Genomic DNA, 17,555 nt, shown 5'->3' on the forward strand with positions numbered 1-17,555 from the left:
ACAAGCGCTTTCACTCATGTTTTACCAACATTTACAAATTAAATTGGTTACCTCCATAAGTTAAGTTGGGCACCCAGCACAGAACAGACACTTTACAAACGTTTTTGCAGGTCTTTTTGTCCTTTATTACTCAGAGGCCACAGGACAGTTACTCACTTCCTCTATTGAGATCGAGAAATGAAATCTGACGTCTTACTATGAAGAAAGAGAAGTGCTAAAATCTGTACTGCAGTCACTTAAACGTTCAAGGATTTTCATACAGAATTTTTTTTTATCAGAATCCCTATCCAATTGTCTTAAGTATATAAGGGACAGTCAGCTAATCGAAATGACATTGGAAATCAGGTTTGAGGGGGCTTGACACAGAAGACTAAATATCCCTGAAAGAAAAATAGTTTCCCCCAATTACAGGCAATCCACATCAAAATAGTAGGAGTTCCCGTTGTGGCGCAGTGGTTAACGAATCCGACTAGGAACCATGAGGTTGCGGGTTCGATCCCTGCCCTTCCTCAGTGAGTTAACGATCTGGCTGGCATTGCCGTGAGCTGTGGTGTAGATCGCAGACTCGGCTCGGATCCCGCGTTGCTGTGGCTCTGGCGTAGGCTGGTGGCTACAGCTATTAGACCCCTAGCCTGGGAACCTCCATATGCCATCTCGCAGAACCTAGGGCATCACACATTGACAATTAAATGTCCTATTGCATTTCAAAGTAACACTAATCCCCAAAGACAAAGAACAAAACTATAGGGAATGCTGTGAGAAGATGCTGCCTTTTCTGAATATCATCAATTAAACCAGATTTCCATAGCACAAAATGAAACCGTACACTGGTAGCACAATCCCAATGACTAAAAGATTGAGATGGGTTTAAAAAGTACACATCAGCACAGGAAAATTCCACTGTTGTTTTCAAGCCTTCCGATAAAGGTGATTGAGCTCCTAAGAACAGGGAGTGCTCCTCAGAAAATATATTTTTCAATCCCATTTGCCAAGCACTTGAGTGTGTATTTATGAAGCCCATCAAATCTACCATCTAAAAGCATTTCACATGATACCTTAATGAATTGGATCTAGGGGCTATAAAATAAAAATTTCTGCCTGGCTATCTATATACATATAAAGGCAATGTTCATTTGCATTTGCAGCTCTGAGTCAATCGCCCGAAATGACAACAGGCTTCAACTCCCCACTCTGCTTTCTGCTCAGGAAACCTTCCAGCTTACCTGCAGCCCCGGCTTCAGTCATTTGTCACTGACTGACACAAACCACAAAGCTCAAGAAGGGCCAGGTTTGCGTTCACCCCTGTAATGTGCAATAACCAAATGCAGTTTTAGACCTGGTCCTGTTTCAATCCAAGATCTGTTTAGGCCCCTACCCCTTTAAAACGAGAGGACTCCCCGACAGCACTTCTTAAACTTGGTGGCCAGGAGCCAGGGCTGCCAACAATCAAGAACCTTGAGAAGCAAGGCCCGAGGGGCCAAGGGTAGTTGTCACATGAAAGATTAAGGTGTCTGCTTTCCATTCTCCATCAGGGAACTCTGAATGGAAATTGAGGGGAGAGATCCCTCCAGTATTAAGGGATGAAAATGTTCCCTACCGGGAACGGTCATGAAGTGGGCTCATCTATTTCACATGAGGATGCCAAGCTGGGCCTTCATTCTACTGAATCAAATTCGAAAAGGGAACACTCGGTTCCAGTTTGAAGTCCTGTTGCGGTGGGTGGGGTGGGGTGGGGTGGGCGTAGGGGAGGGCGGGGCATCGGGGGGTTGGGTGGGGGGGATGATTCAGAGGGCGGCCAGCTGACATCCATGGAGTAATGGAAGCTCTGTGCCTGTGATACACCGTGCGCCATGCACTCCAGAAAAGGATGGTGGCATTAACCCACCTTTCCCAACAAAAGAAGGCTGACTCCAGAATTCAAAGCACTCCTTTTCCTCTTCCTACGTCCTTAAATGACGCTTCCAAGTCGCGTCCCTGTTCCGATCTGAGGAATACAAATCTCCTTTCTCTTCGCTTAGAGAAGGCGAGTGACTGGGGTGGAACTTCCCACCTGGACAGAGGGTGGGAGGCGTGCCCGTCTCCCCGACCAGGCCTGCCATGGCGGTGCACCCCTCTGGGTCCTGGACCACGCTCACCTCTCACCGTGCTTCAAGCTCCGACTTTGCTCACAAGAGAGCCGGCGACAGAGTAGCAGCAGTGGGCGCCCACCCAGGTTGGCCATGGACGTGGCATCCGCCAAACCGCGTTAGCCCGGGCCAAGGAATGAATACTCAGCCCTCGCCCCCACCCTCACGGTGGCCTGCCTCCTGGGGTGGCGCGTTCCCTGGGAGGTCACCCACCTCCCACCACGGCACACACACCCCCCCTGTGGAGCTGAACTGGGGCGGGGGGGCGGGGGCGCGATGGGAGGGGGGCGATTCTGCAACGGAACCGCCCGGACAGAACCAGACCACCCCCCCCCTCCCCGTGTCTTTCATTTCCCCGGTTCCCCTGGAAGAAACGTCGAAAGGGGGTGGGATTCTTTTTAATGGTAATAGGAAGCCCGACCTGCAGACAGTTGACCTTGGGAACCCAGACCGTCGCAGCGGGAAACGGAAAAGAAACGAAACACGTCGGCAAGTGAAGGGGGAGCACCGGGCGGCGTGGGGTCGGAGGATGGGGGGGAGCGCGGCCGCCCGGCGGCCCGAGGGGAGTCGGGGGCGGGCGGTGGGCGCGGGGGCGGGGTGCTCACCGTAGATCATGGCCAGCCCGGTCTCGTGCAGGAAGCGCACCCGGCGGTGCTTGAAGAGCCAGATGGTGAGGATGGTGAGCGTGAGCAGCAGGATGAAGGTGAGCAGGCTCACGCTGTCCTGCCGGTGGCTCTCCTCCGCCTCCTTCTCCGTGGCGAGCTCCTCCATGGCGCTGCTGTCCTCGGCCGCCGCCCCAGAGGAGGAGGCCGCGGCCGCCGCGCGCAGCCCCCGACCCAGCAGCGGCGGCGGCGGCAGCAGCAGCAGCAGCAGCAGCAGCAGCAGCCGCGGTGGCAGCGCCCTGGCCGCCCGCCCCGGGCCGAGGCGCGCCGCGTCACCAGGCTCCATGGCCCCAGCGCCGCCCGCGCCTCCTGCGCGAGGGACCCAGCAGCCCGCGCCGTCGGCGGCTTCCCGCGGCGCCGCGGACCTGCTGGAGTGGCCGCGGCCGCCGCAGCTCCTCCTCCTCCCTCCCGCGCCGGGGCCGGGGCCGTGCGGGGAGCCGCGCTGGGGGAGGGGCGCGCGCAGTGCGCAGGATCCCCAAGCACCGCCCCCCGCCCGCGCACCTGTCCGGCCCCCTGCCGAGCCCTGGGCCCGCCCCGCCGCCCCCCACCCCCACCCCGAGCCGGGTCGCCTGTCCCCCTCCCGCCCGCGGGCGGGGCCCCCAGCCCCTTGGCTCCCTGCGCTCCTCTCCGGGTCCCGGCGTACCTGGCCAGGCCGTCTGGGCTCGGGGGGCCGCTTCCTGGGCACTTGCCGCCGCGCTTCTTAAACGGGACGCCAGAGGTCGCCCATGCCTGGCAAGGAGCATCCTCTTGGATGTGCGATCTCGAGTCCTGCGTCTGGGGCCACGCGAAGTGTTTGCTCTCTAGCCAATGTGCAGCACTCTGGGCCCAGTAAAAATCGGGGGTCTGGAGGAGCCTCAGAGCCGCGGTGCCACGTTCCCGCTACACCTCTCTTCCCACACCTCTCAGAGTGCCTTTCCAGCGTTTGGGGGCTTCCCAGAATCTGCCAGGCTTCATTCAAACTTCGGCTTTAGTCTGACCCAAAGTAAGACCCAAAGTAATGACGGAAGAGCGTTGAAATAACTCCTTCACCACTTGGCGAGTAGACTGACTTCTTATTCTGGACTGTGTAACTAACCCTGAGGGGGAAGGAAGTTGGACCCAAGGAACAGAACACTTGCCATTCCCGGTAGCTGGGCAGCAGGTGTTTGGAGAGGGGAAATCATCATGGTGGCCCTTTTATGTTGACCTTCTGGTGGCCCAGGGAGTTTTGGGTGATTCTTAAGACCAGGCCCAGTTCTGGGGAGGGGGGGAATGGACTCTGGAGGATAAATACTCTTGGAACTAGAATTTTTTTTTTTTTTTTTTGGCCACTCCCACAGCATGGGAAAGTTCCCAGATCAGGGATGGAACCTGAGCCACAGCAGTGACCACAGCAGTGACAACGCCAGATCCTTAACTTCTAGGCCACCAGAGAACTCCAGGAACTAGAATTTTCAACCTACCTTGTTTCTCTGGTCAAGAAGAAAAGAGAGATCAAATTACTCATCACTGAAGTCCCAGTGCCTAGCACTGTGCTCTCGAGTGTTTCTTGAACCACCTAAAATCCTTACCAGCTGCAGCGTTTTCTCTCCAGAGGCGTTTGTGTTTTTAAGAGGCTTCATTGAAGAAAGCAATGCTTAACTAGAAGGAGTAACAATAGGGTAGAGATGGCATTAGGTGAGAAAGACAATTGGAACACTGCGGCCTTCCTGATTCCCCTCTAGGTGACTGCTCTGCCAAGCCTGCTTAGTACTTTGCAGCAGGGGAAGCTCTTCATCTGGATGTTAGCTAGCATCTTTCACTCTTCCTCCAGACTGTCACTGAGCCCCTCCAAAAAGCCATATGCCTTGCAAATTCCATGCAGCTTCCCAATTAAATTGCAAACACTAAAAACATGGATAGTCACAGAGAAAGTTAACCAACAATGAGAAAAATTGATCTAATTTCTGGAGACTCACTAAAATCTATGTTTGCTACACATTGGCCATATTGATCATAATTTTTACTACTGCAGCCTCTTGGATTCCCGAAAGTCAAGGAAAGCTTCTCTCTGTAGCTCACGCTGAGGACAACTCAGGAACTACCTTAAAAGTACAGATTTCTTAGTACTTATGGCAGATCGTGTTTTCCCACAATGCCTGAAATGATGCTTCCAAACCTACATGTTCTTCCAGCACCTTGCCAATGCCCCATCAAGAGGACACATCTGGGAGTTCTTTTGTGATGCAGCAGGTTAAGGATCTGGCATTGTCACTGCAGCGGCTTGAGTCACTGCTGTGGTGCAGGTGCGATCCCTGTCCCAGGAACTTTCATATGCAGTGGGCATGGCCCCCCGCCCAAAAGAAAAAAAAAAGAGGGGTGGCATCTATGTTCACTCCCCCCTTGAACCTCAGTGGACCCTTACGACTGCCTCAAAATACAGGATGTGGCCACTTGTAAAGCCAGGTCATGCAAGGCAATCTAGTTCCTTCCTGGCTCACACTCACCACCTTGCTCTCCACTCGCTTGAAACCCTGAGCTTCCATGTAAGAAATCTAGATTATCCTGAGATATTACTTCACACCGGTCAGGATAGCTATTATTGAAAAAAAAGACGAGAAATAACAAATTCTGTTAAGGATGTGGGGAAAGGGGAACCCTTGTTCACTTCTGGTGGGAACATAAATTGGGGCAGCCACTGTGGAAACTAGTATGGGGGTCCTTCAAAAAACTAAAAATAGGACTATCATATGATCCCTCAATTCCATTCCTGGATATCTGTCCAAAGGAATGGAAGTCAGGATCTCATCAAGAGAGCTGCACTCCCATGTTCATTGCAGCACTCTTCATAATAGCCAAGATGTGAAAACAACCTAAGTGTCCATCAACAGATGAATGGATAAAAAAAATGTGGAATATATATAAATATATAGGAGTATTATTCAGCCATGCGAAAGAAGGAAATCCTGCCATTTGTAATAAACACGGGTGGATCTTGGGGCATTGTGCTAAGTGAAATAAGTCAGATAGAGGGAAACAAATACCGCATGATTTTACTTAGATGTAGAATCTAAAAAAGCCAAATTCGTAAAACAGAGTGGAGCGGTGGTTACCACGGGCTGGGAGGTGGAGGCGATGGAGAGATGTGGGTCAAAGAGCACAAACTTCCTGGAGTTCCCATTGTGGCTCAGCGGGTTAAGAACCTAAGCGGTATGCATGAGGAAGCGGTTCAATCCCTGGCGTTACTCAGTTGAGGATCCCGCGTGGCTGTGGCTGTAGCGTAGGCTGGCAGCTGCAGCTCCCATTCAAGCCCTAGCCTGGGAATTGTCATATGCCACAGGTGCGGCCCTAAAAAAAGAAAAAGAAAAAGAGTACAAACTTCCAGGCATAAGATGAGCAAGTTCTAGGAATCTAACATACAGCATAAGGAGTACAGATAATAACATTGTATCGATTCTTATAAATTGCTAAGAGAATAGAGCTATGTGTAGCAAATCAACAACTGGTATTCCTGAAACTTACATGGTGTTCTATGTCAATCATAAATCAATGAAGCTACAAAAATTTTTTTAAAAGGTAATGCTAGAAAAATTAAAAAAATAAACTATCTGCCTTGAAGGTTCCATGCTAGAGAAACCATGGCGAGACTAACAGCCATAGAGACAGACACCACGGAAGCCCCCACTTCTATTTATTTATTTTATTTTGCTTTTTAGGGTCACACCCACGGCACATGGAAGTGCCCAGGCTAGGGGTCCAATCGGAGCTGTAGCCGCTGGTCTACACCACAGCCACAGCAATGCGGGATCTGAGCCGCATCTTCGACCTACACCACAGTTCACGGCAACACCGGATCCTTAACCCACTGAGCAAGGCCAGGGATTGAACCTGAATCCTCATGGATGCTAGTCGGGTTTGTTTCTGCTGCGCCACAAGGGCAACTCTGACCCCAGCATTTTGAATGTTCCTGGACCCATGCCACATACCTGAATGAATGAGCCTTCAGATTATTTCATTCCCAGCCATCATTCTACTGTAAACATATGAAAGCCATCCCCCCAAGTAAGAACTGCTTAGTTGAATCAAACCAATGTCTGAAGCTATGTGATGATAATAACATGATTTATGTTATTTTAAGCTACTAAGTTTGAGTGTGATTCCTTCCATAGCAATAGATGACCCAAAGAGTATTTATAGTATGAAGTGGTTGCCTCAGATAGAATATGAAAAGATTAGTCCCAATTATTCAAAGATATACACCAAATAAAACATTCCATTACCTATTCATATTTATATATGAAAACGAATGTATACAAGGGTTCTGATTCCAAGTAACAGAATAATCACACTCAAGCCATTCTTTCCCACGGAATGAGGCGATAAAACCTGAAGAGGGAGTTCCCTGGTAGCCTAGTGGCTAAGGATCCAGCATTGTCACTGCTGTGTTACACGTTCGAGTCCTGGCCTGGGAACTTCTGCATGCCGTGGGCATAGCCAGAAAAAAAAAAAAAAAAAAAAAAAAAAAAAAACCCTGAACAGAATACATGGAGCAGCTCTTTGAGGACTCTAAAAAAATACATTGTACCAGGTAAATTGAGGAAAAGCACCAGAATTTGAAGTAATACAACTGGCAGTGACTTTACCGATTTTTTACCTCCAGCAGCCAGAGGACTTGACCCAAGGCAGCCCCAAACCCAGGAAGGGGCATTGACATGGACAGAAAGAGACCAGGAAGAGCAGGAAATAGATCTCCTTATGTTCAGAGAAAATAGAGAAGTACATCATCTTTTCATTTCTCCATTCTCTCGCACCCAAGGCAATAGGCAATCCCCCTAGGACACGGACTCAACAGTGACAATGGAGGGAGCAGGGCTCTCAGATGCCTAAAAGGATGAGAGAGGGGAGATCTTACCTTCCTAATTGGAGTAGCTATGGTCCCCAAACAGTGGGAGCAACTCCCTATCAATATATAGTTTTCTTCACTCAGCCCTCCTACTACTTGGCCTCAGACATGGGTGAAGTTGCAGGAAGAGCACAGCAGAGAGGAGTAAATAAAGACTCATGGGAGTTCTCATTGGGGCTGTGGCTCCGTGGTTTAAGAACCCGCCATAATATCCATGAGGATGCGGGTTCAATCCCTGGCCACGCTCCGTGGGCTAATGGGTAGGTCACAGATGCAGCTCAGATCCAGTGTTGCTGTAGCAGTGGTGTGGGCTGGCAGATGCACCTCCAGGTTGACCCCGATCCAGAAACTTCCATATGCCACAGGTGTGGCTGTAAAAAGAAGAAAAAAAAATACTCTGATTTCTTGCCAAAGAAGCAAAAAGCAGAACTCCAGGGAACTGCAAAGTACAAGGGAGACGGCGGAGAGGGAGATGCCTGGGAAAATAGCCCTATCACATTGTGTTATGAGCGCTGAGATTCTCCTCAACCTCCATGTGGATCTGATCCTACATCACATAACAAAGACTGCGGTAACTGAACTAAAAACACATCACGGAGTTCCCGTCGTGGCGCAGTGGTTAACGAATCCGACTAGGAACCATGAGGTTGTGGGTTTGATCCCTGGTCTTGCTCAGTGGGTTAAGGATCCAGCGTTGCCATGAGCTGTGGTGTAAGTCCCAGGTGCAGCTCAGATCCCACTTTGCTGTGGCTGTGGCATAGACTGGCGGCTACAGCTCCAATTGGAACCCTAGCCTGGGAACCTGCATGTGACGTGGGAGTGGCCCTAGAAAAGGCAAAAAAGAAAAAAAAGAAACGCATGACCACCCATATCATAGACTAGCCACTGGATAAAACACAGGTGGGACAGATCTAAATAACACTGCAAAAGTTTTGAAAACTGAATTAACTTTGAAGCCACGATCCACAAAAGGCAAGTGAGAACTTATTATCTGGGCCCAACCATGTTGACTCTAAGCCAAAACAAAAATATGAATATTTCTCCAGAGGCTGAAAACAAGATACAAGGCCCCAGAATATAATATTTTAAAGTCCAGACTACAACGCAAAATTATTTACAATGCGAAGAACCAGGAAAATCTCAATCATTGATTCACTATTGAAAAGGAAGCAACAGACAACAATACAGTGATGACACATGACACAGATGTTAGAATTATCTTTAAAAAGACTTTAAAACGGCTATTGTTGAGATGCTTCAACAATCACTTCTGTGTCTTCTGGCTAACATCAAGTGTAAAGATGCTCCGGCAATTTAAAGCAGACAATCTTGAAATGAATATAAAGACAGAAATTCTCACCAAAGGAGTCAATGACAAAAGAAGAACCAAATTGAAATGTTATAACTGAAAAACGCAATAACTGAAATTTTAAAAGTGACCGAGTCGGCTCAGGAGCAAAATGAAGATGGAAGACTAAATTTGTCAATTTGGGTTTTTTTTGTTTTTTTTTTTTTTTTTTTTTTTTTGGCTGTGCCCATGGCATGCCTAAGTTCCCGGGCCAGCTATTGAACCCACACCACATCAGTGACCTGAGACAGCAGTGACAATGCCAGATCTTAAACCACTAGGCTATCAGGGAACTCCCAGAAATAGTAAATTTTTTTTTTCTTTTTAGGGCCACCCCATGGAGTATGGAGGGTCCCAGGCTAGGGGTCCAATTGGAGCTACAGCTCCCAGCCTACGCCACAGCCATAGCAATGCCAGATCCGAGTTGCCTCTTCGACCTACACCACAGCTCACCACAATGCGGGATCCTCAACCCACTGAGCAAGGCCAGGGATCGAACCTGCAACCTCATGGTTCCTAGTTGGATTTGCTTCTGCTATGCCATGACAGGAACTCCAAAGAAAGAGTAAATTTAAAGACAGACTAATAGAAATGATCCAACTTCAACAACAGGAAAAATTGAGAACTAATATAGCCACAAGGACCTATAGGTAATAGCAAAAGGTCTAATAGTCATGTGTTTGGGGTCCTAAGACAAGAGAAAGAGTGTGATACAGAAACAACTGTAAATACATAATACCTAAAAGCATTCCAGGACTTCCCCTGTAGCTCAGCAGGTTAAGAATCTGACACTGTCACTGCATTGGCCTGGGTCACTACCATGGTGCGGCTTTGATCCCTGGCTTGGGAACTTCCACATGCCTTGGGCACAGCCAAAAACTAAAAATAAATAAATAGAAACATTCCAGGAGTTCCCGTCGTGGCTCAGTGGTTAGTGAATCCGACTAAGAACCATGAGGTTGCGGGTTCGATCCCTGGCCTTGCTCAGTGGGTTAAGGATCCGGTGTTGCTGTGAGCTGTGGTGTAGGTCGCAGATGTGGCTCGGATCCTGCGTTGCTGTGGCTCTGGAGTAGGCCGGTGGCTACAGCTCCAATTCAACCCCTAGCCTGGGAACCTCCATATGCCACAGGAGCAGCCCTAGAAATGGCAAAAAAAAAAAAAAAAAAAAAAAAAAAAGCAATAGAAATGGCAAAAAGACCAAAAAAAAAAAAAATAGAAACATTCCAAAGTTAGTAAAAGAAATACATCTACAGATTCAAGAGCATCAGCAAACTCCAAACAGGACAAACTCAGAATCAATGCCCAGACATAACTGTTGGAAAAAAAAAAGACAAAATATATTTAAAGTGCAAAGAGAAAAACAACACATTATATTTAGGATAATGACCATTCAAATAACTTTGGATTTCTCATCAGAAACCAAGGAGGTCATAAGGAAGTGTACAATATTTTTCAAGTGCTGAAAGAACTGTCAACCCAAAATAATGTATCCAGCAAAAACAGGTTTCAACGTTATTTCAGGGAAATACAGACATCCTCCAAAGGAAAACTGAGAGACTCCATTGCCAGCAGACTTGCTATAAAAAGATGACGAAGACGAGTTCTTCTTCTCTTTAAAATCCTACCTTAAAACAGGCTTTTTGAGGAGTTCCCTGGCAAACTAGGGGTTGAAGAGGTAGGGTTATCAGTGCTATGGCTCTGGTTACTGCTGTGGCATGGGTTCCGTCCCTGGCCTGGGAGCTTCTGCCTGCCACAGGTGCAGCCAAAAATCAAATAAAATAGGCTCTGATTGAAAATAAAAATTATAACATGGTCTAATGGGATTTTCAATGTATGTAGATATAATACACAACCATAACATAAAGGAGACAGGATAAAGGGACCGATTGTTAGTACAGTTTCCATATTCCACTCAAATTGGTCCAAGATTGATTCTAGGTAGATCATAAAATTTTAAGTATGTATGTTGTATTCCCTAGAATGTACAAAGAGGTAAAAATAAAAAACGCAATAGAGGAGTTCCCGTCGTGGCTCAGTGGTTAGCGAATCTGACTAGGAACCATGAGGTGGCAGGTTCGATCCCTGCCCTTGCTCAGTGGGTTAACGATCCGTCGTTGCCGTGAGCTGTGGTGTAGGTCGCAGACACGGCTCGGATCCTGCGTTGCTGTGGCTCTGGCATAGGCTGGTGGCTACAGCTCCGATTTGACCCCTAGCCTGGGAACCTCCATATGCCGCGGGAGCGGCCCAAGAAATAGCAAAAAAGAAAAAGAAAAAAAAGAGAGAGAGAGAGAGAGAGAGCGTCACAATGGATTAAAAAAACAGGACCCCAAAATAAGTGCCTAGAAATTCACTTCAGGGGCAGAAGCTGGCAAGGAGCACGACAGCAGTGGCCTTGAAGCTGAACTGGCCTGAGGTGACACCCAAGAAGGCACTCATTGTGCAACAGCAAAAGCTCAAGAAAAACCTGGAGGTCAGGATCCATGAGAGCATCAAACATGACCTGGTGATGAAAGCTGCCATGAAGCGTGTCAAGCAGCTGGCACGTGTTGAAGGTCCTCCCCAAGAAAGCAGCAGCCTCCTCCTCCCCCAAGACACCTTCTTTTTTTTTTTTTCTTTTAGAGCCGCACCTGCAGCCTGTGGAAGCTCCCAGGCCAGGGGTCAAATCGAAGCTGCAGCTACTGGCCTATATCACAGCCATAGCAACTCGGGGTCTGAGCTACATCTGCAACCTACACCGCAGCTCACAGCAACGCCAGATGCTTCACCCACTGAGCGAGGCCAGGGATCCAACACCCATCCTCACGGAGACTAGTCAGGTTGGTAACCTGCTGAGACATGCCAGGAGCTAACTCCCTAAGACACCTTCCTAAGGCTGCTGCTCCAGCCAAGGTCATGGCCACAGCCCCCTCCTCTGTGCTCAGACCTGTGAAGGAGACCCCACAGGGAGGAGGGGCCATGCTCCCCAGAGGCTTGACTTCTGAGCCTTGAGTTTTAGCGGGGGCCCAGCCCAAGAGCAGCTGATCAGCAGGTCCAAAGGACACTGACTGGTTCCCCAGGGTGCTGAGAACTCCACTCAGGCCAAGGCCAGGCGGATGCTCTCAGCAGCTTCCTGTGCCCGTCCCTGCCCCCCGCCCCCATGTCATGCCTCTGCTGGTTTAATCTGTTGCAATAAACCTGACTTTTTCATGAAAGAAAGTGGAGGAAGGAGAGAGAGAGAGCGAGAGAGAGCAGGGAGGGAGGGAGGGAGGGAGGAAGGAAGGAAGGAAGGAAGGAAGGAAGGAAGGAAGGAAAGAGAGAGGAGGAAATTCACTGCAAATATCCTGACAAGGTAATTTGAAGTGAAAGGATGAAAACATATATACCAAGCAAACATTAATAATAGAGAGCTGGAGTGATTTTATTAATATCAGACAGGTAAGACATCCCCGCAAAGAATATTACTAGGAATGAAGATGGATATTACATAACAATAACTGATCTATCCACCAAGAAGACGTAACAATCTGTATTCATTTTCTACTGCTGTGTAACAAATTACCCACAAACTGAGTGACTTAAAACAATACACATCTAGGAGTTCCCAAAGTGGCTCAGCAGAAATGAACCTGACTAGCATCCATGAGGATGCAGGTTCGATCCCTGGCCTCCTCAGTGGGTTAAGGATCCAGCTTTGCCTTAAGCTGTGGTGTAGGTTGCAGACATGGCTCAGATCTGGCATTGCTGTGGCTGTGGTGTAGGCCGGCAGCTACAGCTTTGACTCGACCCCTAGCCCGGGAACCTCCATATGCCGTGGGTGTGGCCCTAAAAAAGATAAAAACAAACAAACAAACAAAAAACAGTACACGTCTATTATCTCGCAGTGTCTGTAGTTCAGAAATCAGGGCAGGGGGTTCCCTGGTGGTCTAGCAGCTAGGCACTTTCCCCAGTGTGGCCAGGTTCAATCGCTAGCCTGGAAACAGATTCCCCGTCTAGCTGCTGCACCCTGTGCCCCCTCCCCCCAAATGGACAATGAACCCTTCACAGAAGAGGATACATGGATGGCAAATAATGACATGAAAAGATGTTTAACATAAGCAGCCATGAGAGAAATAAAAATTAATGCAATGATTACCACCTATTAGGAGTTCCTGCTGTGGCACAGTGAGTTAAGAATCCACCTGCAGTGGTTTGGGTTGCTGCAGAGGGATGGGGTTTATCCCCAGCCGGGAGCAGTGGGTTAAAGGATGTGGCGTTGCCACCACGGCAGCATAGGTCACAGCTGTTGCTCAGATTCCATCCCTGGCCCAGGAACTTCCATATGCTGTGGGTGTGGCCATAAAACAAACACCTATTAGAATGGCTTAAATAAAAAGTGCTGACAATACCAAGTGAAGGTGAGAATGCAGAGTACCTGGAACTTCTATACACTGCTGATGGAAATGCAAATTGGAAATGCAAATTGGTACAGCCACTCTGGAAAATAGTTTGGCAGTTCCTGATAAAATGAGCATAAGAGGACTTGGAGAACAGACTTGTGGTTGCCAAGGGGAGGGGGATGGACGGGGAGTCTGGGGTTATTAGATGCAAACTATTGCATTTGGAACGGATAAGCAATGAGATCCGGCTGTATGGCACACAGAACTATCTCTAGTCCCTTGGGATGGAACCTGATGGAGGATAGTGTGAGAAAAAAGAATATATAAATATATATGTGTATGACTGGGTCACTTTGCTGTACAGTGGAAATTGGCAGAACATGGTAAATCAACTATAATGGAAAAAATAGAAATCATAAAATAAAACAATGAACATAAGAGCAAGTAAGCCTACTCCTAGGTATATATCCAAGAGGAATGAAACTTATGTTCACACAAAAACCTATATATAACATTAATCATAGCTTTATTTATAATACCCCTCAAATTGGAAACAAGTCAAATGTCCTTCAATGAGTGAATGGATGAACAAACATTATACACCATGCAATGGAATACTACTCACCACTAAAAAGGACTGAACAACTGATATAGCTAATAAATGATTTTCGAAGGCATTATGCTGAGTGGAAGTCAGTCTCAAAGATTGTATATTGTGTACATCTATTTTTATGACGTTCTCTTTTTCCCTTGGCTTTATTGAGATATAATTGATACATGACATCGTGTGAGTAGGAAGCATACAATGTGTTCATTTGATACATTTATAAATGACAAAATGATTATCACCATAGTATTAGCTACTACCCCCATCTGGTCATATAATTTTTAGGACCTTCTTCAAAAGACAACATAAGGAATTCCCATTGTGACTCAGCGCTAATGAACCCAACTAGCATGCAGGAGGATGCAGGTCTGATCCCTGGCCTGGATTCAGTGGGTCAGGGATTTGCATTGCTGTGAGCAGCGGTGTGCAGTGGCGTGGGTCGCAGACGCGGCTTGGATCCCGCATTGCTGGTGCTGTGCCTACCTCTCTAGATTCATCTCTAGCCATGGCCCCTCCTGTCTCACTCTTCCTAAGAGCATCAAAATATCTTACGCCTCTAAGCTGATGTATACGTTCCATTTTTTGCCTTATTAATCATTTTGACCTGACACCTGCTGTCAGGAGTTGAAAGCCCAGTTCAGAGGCTACCTATTCCAGGAAGCCTTCCTAGCCTGGATAAGGTCTGTTTTCTTCTTTTCTTTTCTTTTCTTACTCAATGAATTTATCACATCTGTAAAGGGCTGTTTTCTCTATTTTCCCCTAATACCTGTGGTTACTTGTAATACGCCCCTTCCCACATTGTATCACATTATCTAATTATTGTTGATATCCTACTATATTAAGCACTTGAGAGCCAGGAATTGAGCCTTCCTTTTTTTTTTTTTTTTTTTTTTTTTAGTCTTTTTCGGGCCACACCCACGGCATATGGAGGTTCCCAGGCTAGAGGTCCAATTGGAGCTGTAGCCACTGGCCTACAGCACAGCCACAGCAACTCGGGATCTGAGCCGCGTCTGCAACCTACACCACAGCTCACAGCAACCCCAGATCTTTAACCCACGGAGCAAGGCCAGGGATCAAACCCGCATCCTCATGGGTACTAATCAAGTTCATTACCCCTGAGCCACAACGGGAACTCTGATTGAGCCTTTTAAATTGTTGTATTTTTCATTGCTGCTTTCTATGTTTATCTCTAGCTAAATAATGCATTGAGCACAATGCCTGGTACCTTAGATGTTCAAAAACGTTTGCTGAATAAATGATTAAACATATATAAGTAAAGCAGAGGATATGTGGGGTTTTTTTCAATGTTTAGCAATATACATATAATGCAAGCTAACTGGAAGTCATTTTGCGAATTCTATATTTTGCAAGGTACTCATGGATTTTTTGATCATCTACTTTATTTAGAATTCATAGCTTTTTAGTTATCATTTGCTTTTGTCTAATATATTTTCTGTCCTCTTCTTACTTCTGTTGATCTGTTTCTATGGAGTAGCAGCTGGCAAGATCCACTTATTTGATTTGTGTTGGTAAATATGTACAGTTAAAAGTCAGTGCAGTCTTGGGAAACCGAAAGGATTTAAACATCTTTTATATCGCTAATGCTATAATACCCTTGTAAATGTTCCTAATGAAATAAAAAAGTATTTTTAAATATAAAAGAAAAGGTTTGGGCTTTTTTTTCCCCCCAGTTATTTTATCATCCACAAATCACAGTGCTTCATTCTTAGAATATTCTATTTCCAAAGACCAAAAATCCCTCCTGATTCAAATTCAGTCTCAGCTGAGATCTCTAGAAAAAAAGCAAAGTCATTTCTAGACACTCATATTTTATGTTTCCCATTAAACGCATTGCGACTTCTCTAAATGTGTCATTTAAACAAAGCTTTGAGAAAGCTCCAGATTCCTTTTAAATTCTCTTAAAGGACTCTGAAAATAGTTAAGCAAATGCTAGAGAGAATGCCCTTATTATCAAGACATTTTAAAACTTTTAAAAAGAACCTATTATGAGCTGAAGATACTCCTCAATGCTTTTTTTCTTTTTAGAGCTGCACCTGCAGCATATGGAAGTTCCCAGGCTAGGGGTCCAATCAGATCTGTAGCCGCCAGCCTACACCATAGCCACAGCAACGTGGGATCCGAGCCAGTCTGCAACCTACACCACAGCTCATGGCAACGCTGGATCCTTAACCCACTGAGCAAGGCCAGGAATCGAACCTGCATCCTCATGGATTCTAGTCAGGTTCATTTCCACTGCTCCACAGTGGGAACTCCCTCAATGCTTTAATTAATAGTTCAGGTTTAGTCCTCCTATCTGTTTGTTCCTGTCTCACTACCTTAAGCAAAATGTAAGTATTATATATATTTTTATTACTCAAATGAATTTATCACCTCTGTAGTTGTATAATGATCATCACAATCCAATTTCACAGGATTTCCAACCCACAACCCAAGCACATCCTCCCACCCCCCAAACTGTCTCCTCCGGAGACCATAAGTTTTTCAATGTCTGTGAGCCAGCATCTGTTCTGCAAAGAAGTTCCGTCTGTCCTTTTTTCAGACTCCACCTGTCAGTGAAAGCATTTGATGTTGGTGTCTCATTGCATGGCTGACTTCACTTAGCATGATCGTTTCTAGGTCCATCCATGTGGTATTATATTTTTTAAAAGCACCTTTTAGTATCCTCCAAATTTGGGCCTCCATCCCAGGATGGCTGCACTGCACCATTCTCTGATTTGATGACAGCTAAGGTCCAACAGCCCCTGGGGAACTTCTGTAGATATGTTGACTACCATAGGTATGAACAGATGATCCCTTTCTTTCTTTTTTGTCTTTTTTGCTATTTCTTGGGCTGCTCCCGCGGCATATGGAGGTTCCCAGGCTAGGGGTCGAATCAGAGCTGTAGCCGCCGGCCTACACCACAGCCACAGCAACGCGGGATCCGAGCCGCATCTGCAACCTACACCACAGCTCACGGCAATGCCAGGTCGTCAACCCACTGAGCAAGGGCAGGGACCGAACCCGCAACCTCATGCTTCCTAGTCAGATTCGTTAACCACTGCGCCACGACGGGAACTCCAGATGATCCCTTTCTTAATGCAAGATGGGCAGAAAGACACGGGGAATACCCTGGTACCACTGCCCTCATGCCTGTACAAAACCAGGCAGACTATGTGTTTGTGACCCAGCAGCTGTGTTAGGAAAGTGCTGCCTCAGACTCTAGCCAAAGGTTCCTGCTTCCCAGGATGGCTGTAAACTTTTGTCTCTGACGTGTACAGGGAAAATTCATCAATTAAAATAAACTCAGCAGGTTTATTAGAAATACTTTTGCTGGGGAGTTCCTGTCATTGCACAGTGGAAAAGAATCCGACTAGTATCCATAAGGATGTGGGTTCGATCCCTGGCCTTGTTCAGTGGTTGGGGATCTGGAGTTGCCATGAGCTGGGATGTAGGTCGAAGATATGGCTCAGATCCCTCATGGCTGTGGCTGTGGTGTAGGCCGGCAGCTGTAGCTCCAATTCAACCCTTAGCCTGGGAACTTCCATATGCCAAGAGTGTGGCCCTAAAGAGTAAAAAAAAAAAAAAAAAAAAAAGCA

At 47.0% G+C, this 17,555-nt stretch overlaps 1 protein-coding gene and 1 long non-coding RNA gene across 3 annotated transcripts in view; both read right to left on the bottom strand.

Moving 5' to 3' along the window:
* SLC9A7 (solute carrier family 9 member A7) overlaps positions 1-3,196 on the bottom strand; it is a 165,725-nt gene extending 162,529 nt beyond the window's left edge. The window contains exon 1 of one of the 2 annotated variants that reach the window (XM_021080387.1): positions 2,732-3,196. In XM_021080387.1, coding sequence (XP_020936046.1) covers positions 2,732-3,074 — 343 coding nt within the window. In that variant the 5' untranslated portion in view covers positions 3,075-3,196. The remainder of the gene's footprint in view (positions 1-2,731) is intronic. The other variant, XM_021080388.1, reaches the window with a different exon arrangement.
* Positions 3,791-17,555, bottom strand: part of LOC110257786 — a 53,902-nt gene continuing 40,137 nt past the window's right edge. Inside the window, exon 3 of the long non-coding RNA XR_002340757.1 lies at positions 3,791-4,408. This is a non-coding gene — a long non-coding RNA (uncharacterized LOC110257786). The remainder of the gene's footprint in view (positions 4,409-17,555) is intronic.

The sequence above is a fragment of the Sus scrofa genome, chromosome X, assembly GCF_000003025.6.
Source record: "Sus scrofa isolate TJ Tabasco breed Duroc chromosome X, Sscrofa11.1, whole genome shotgun sequence".
Lineage (NCBI taxonomy): Eukaryota > Metazoa > Chordata > Mammalia > Artiodactyla > Suidae > Sus > Sus scrofa.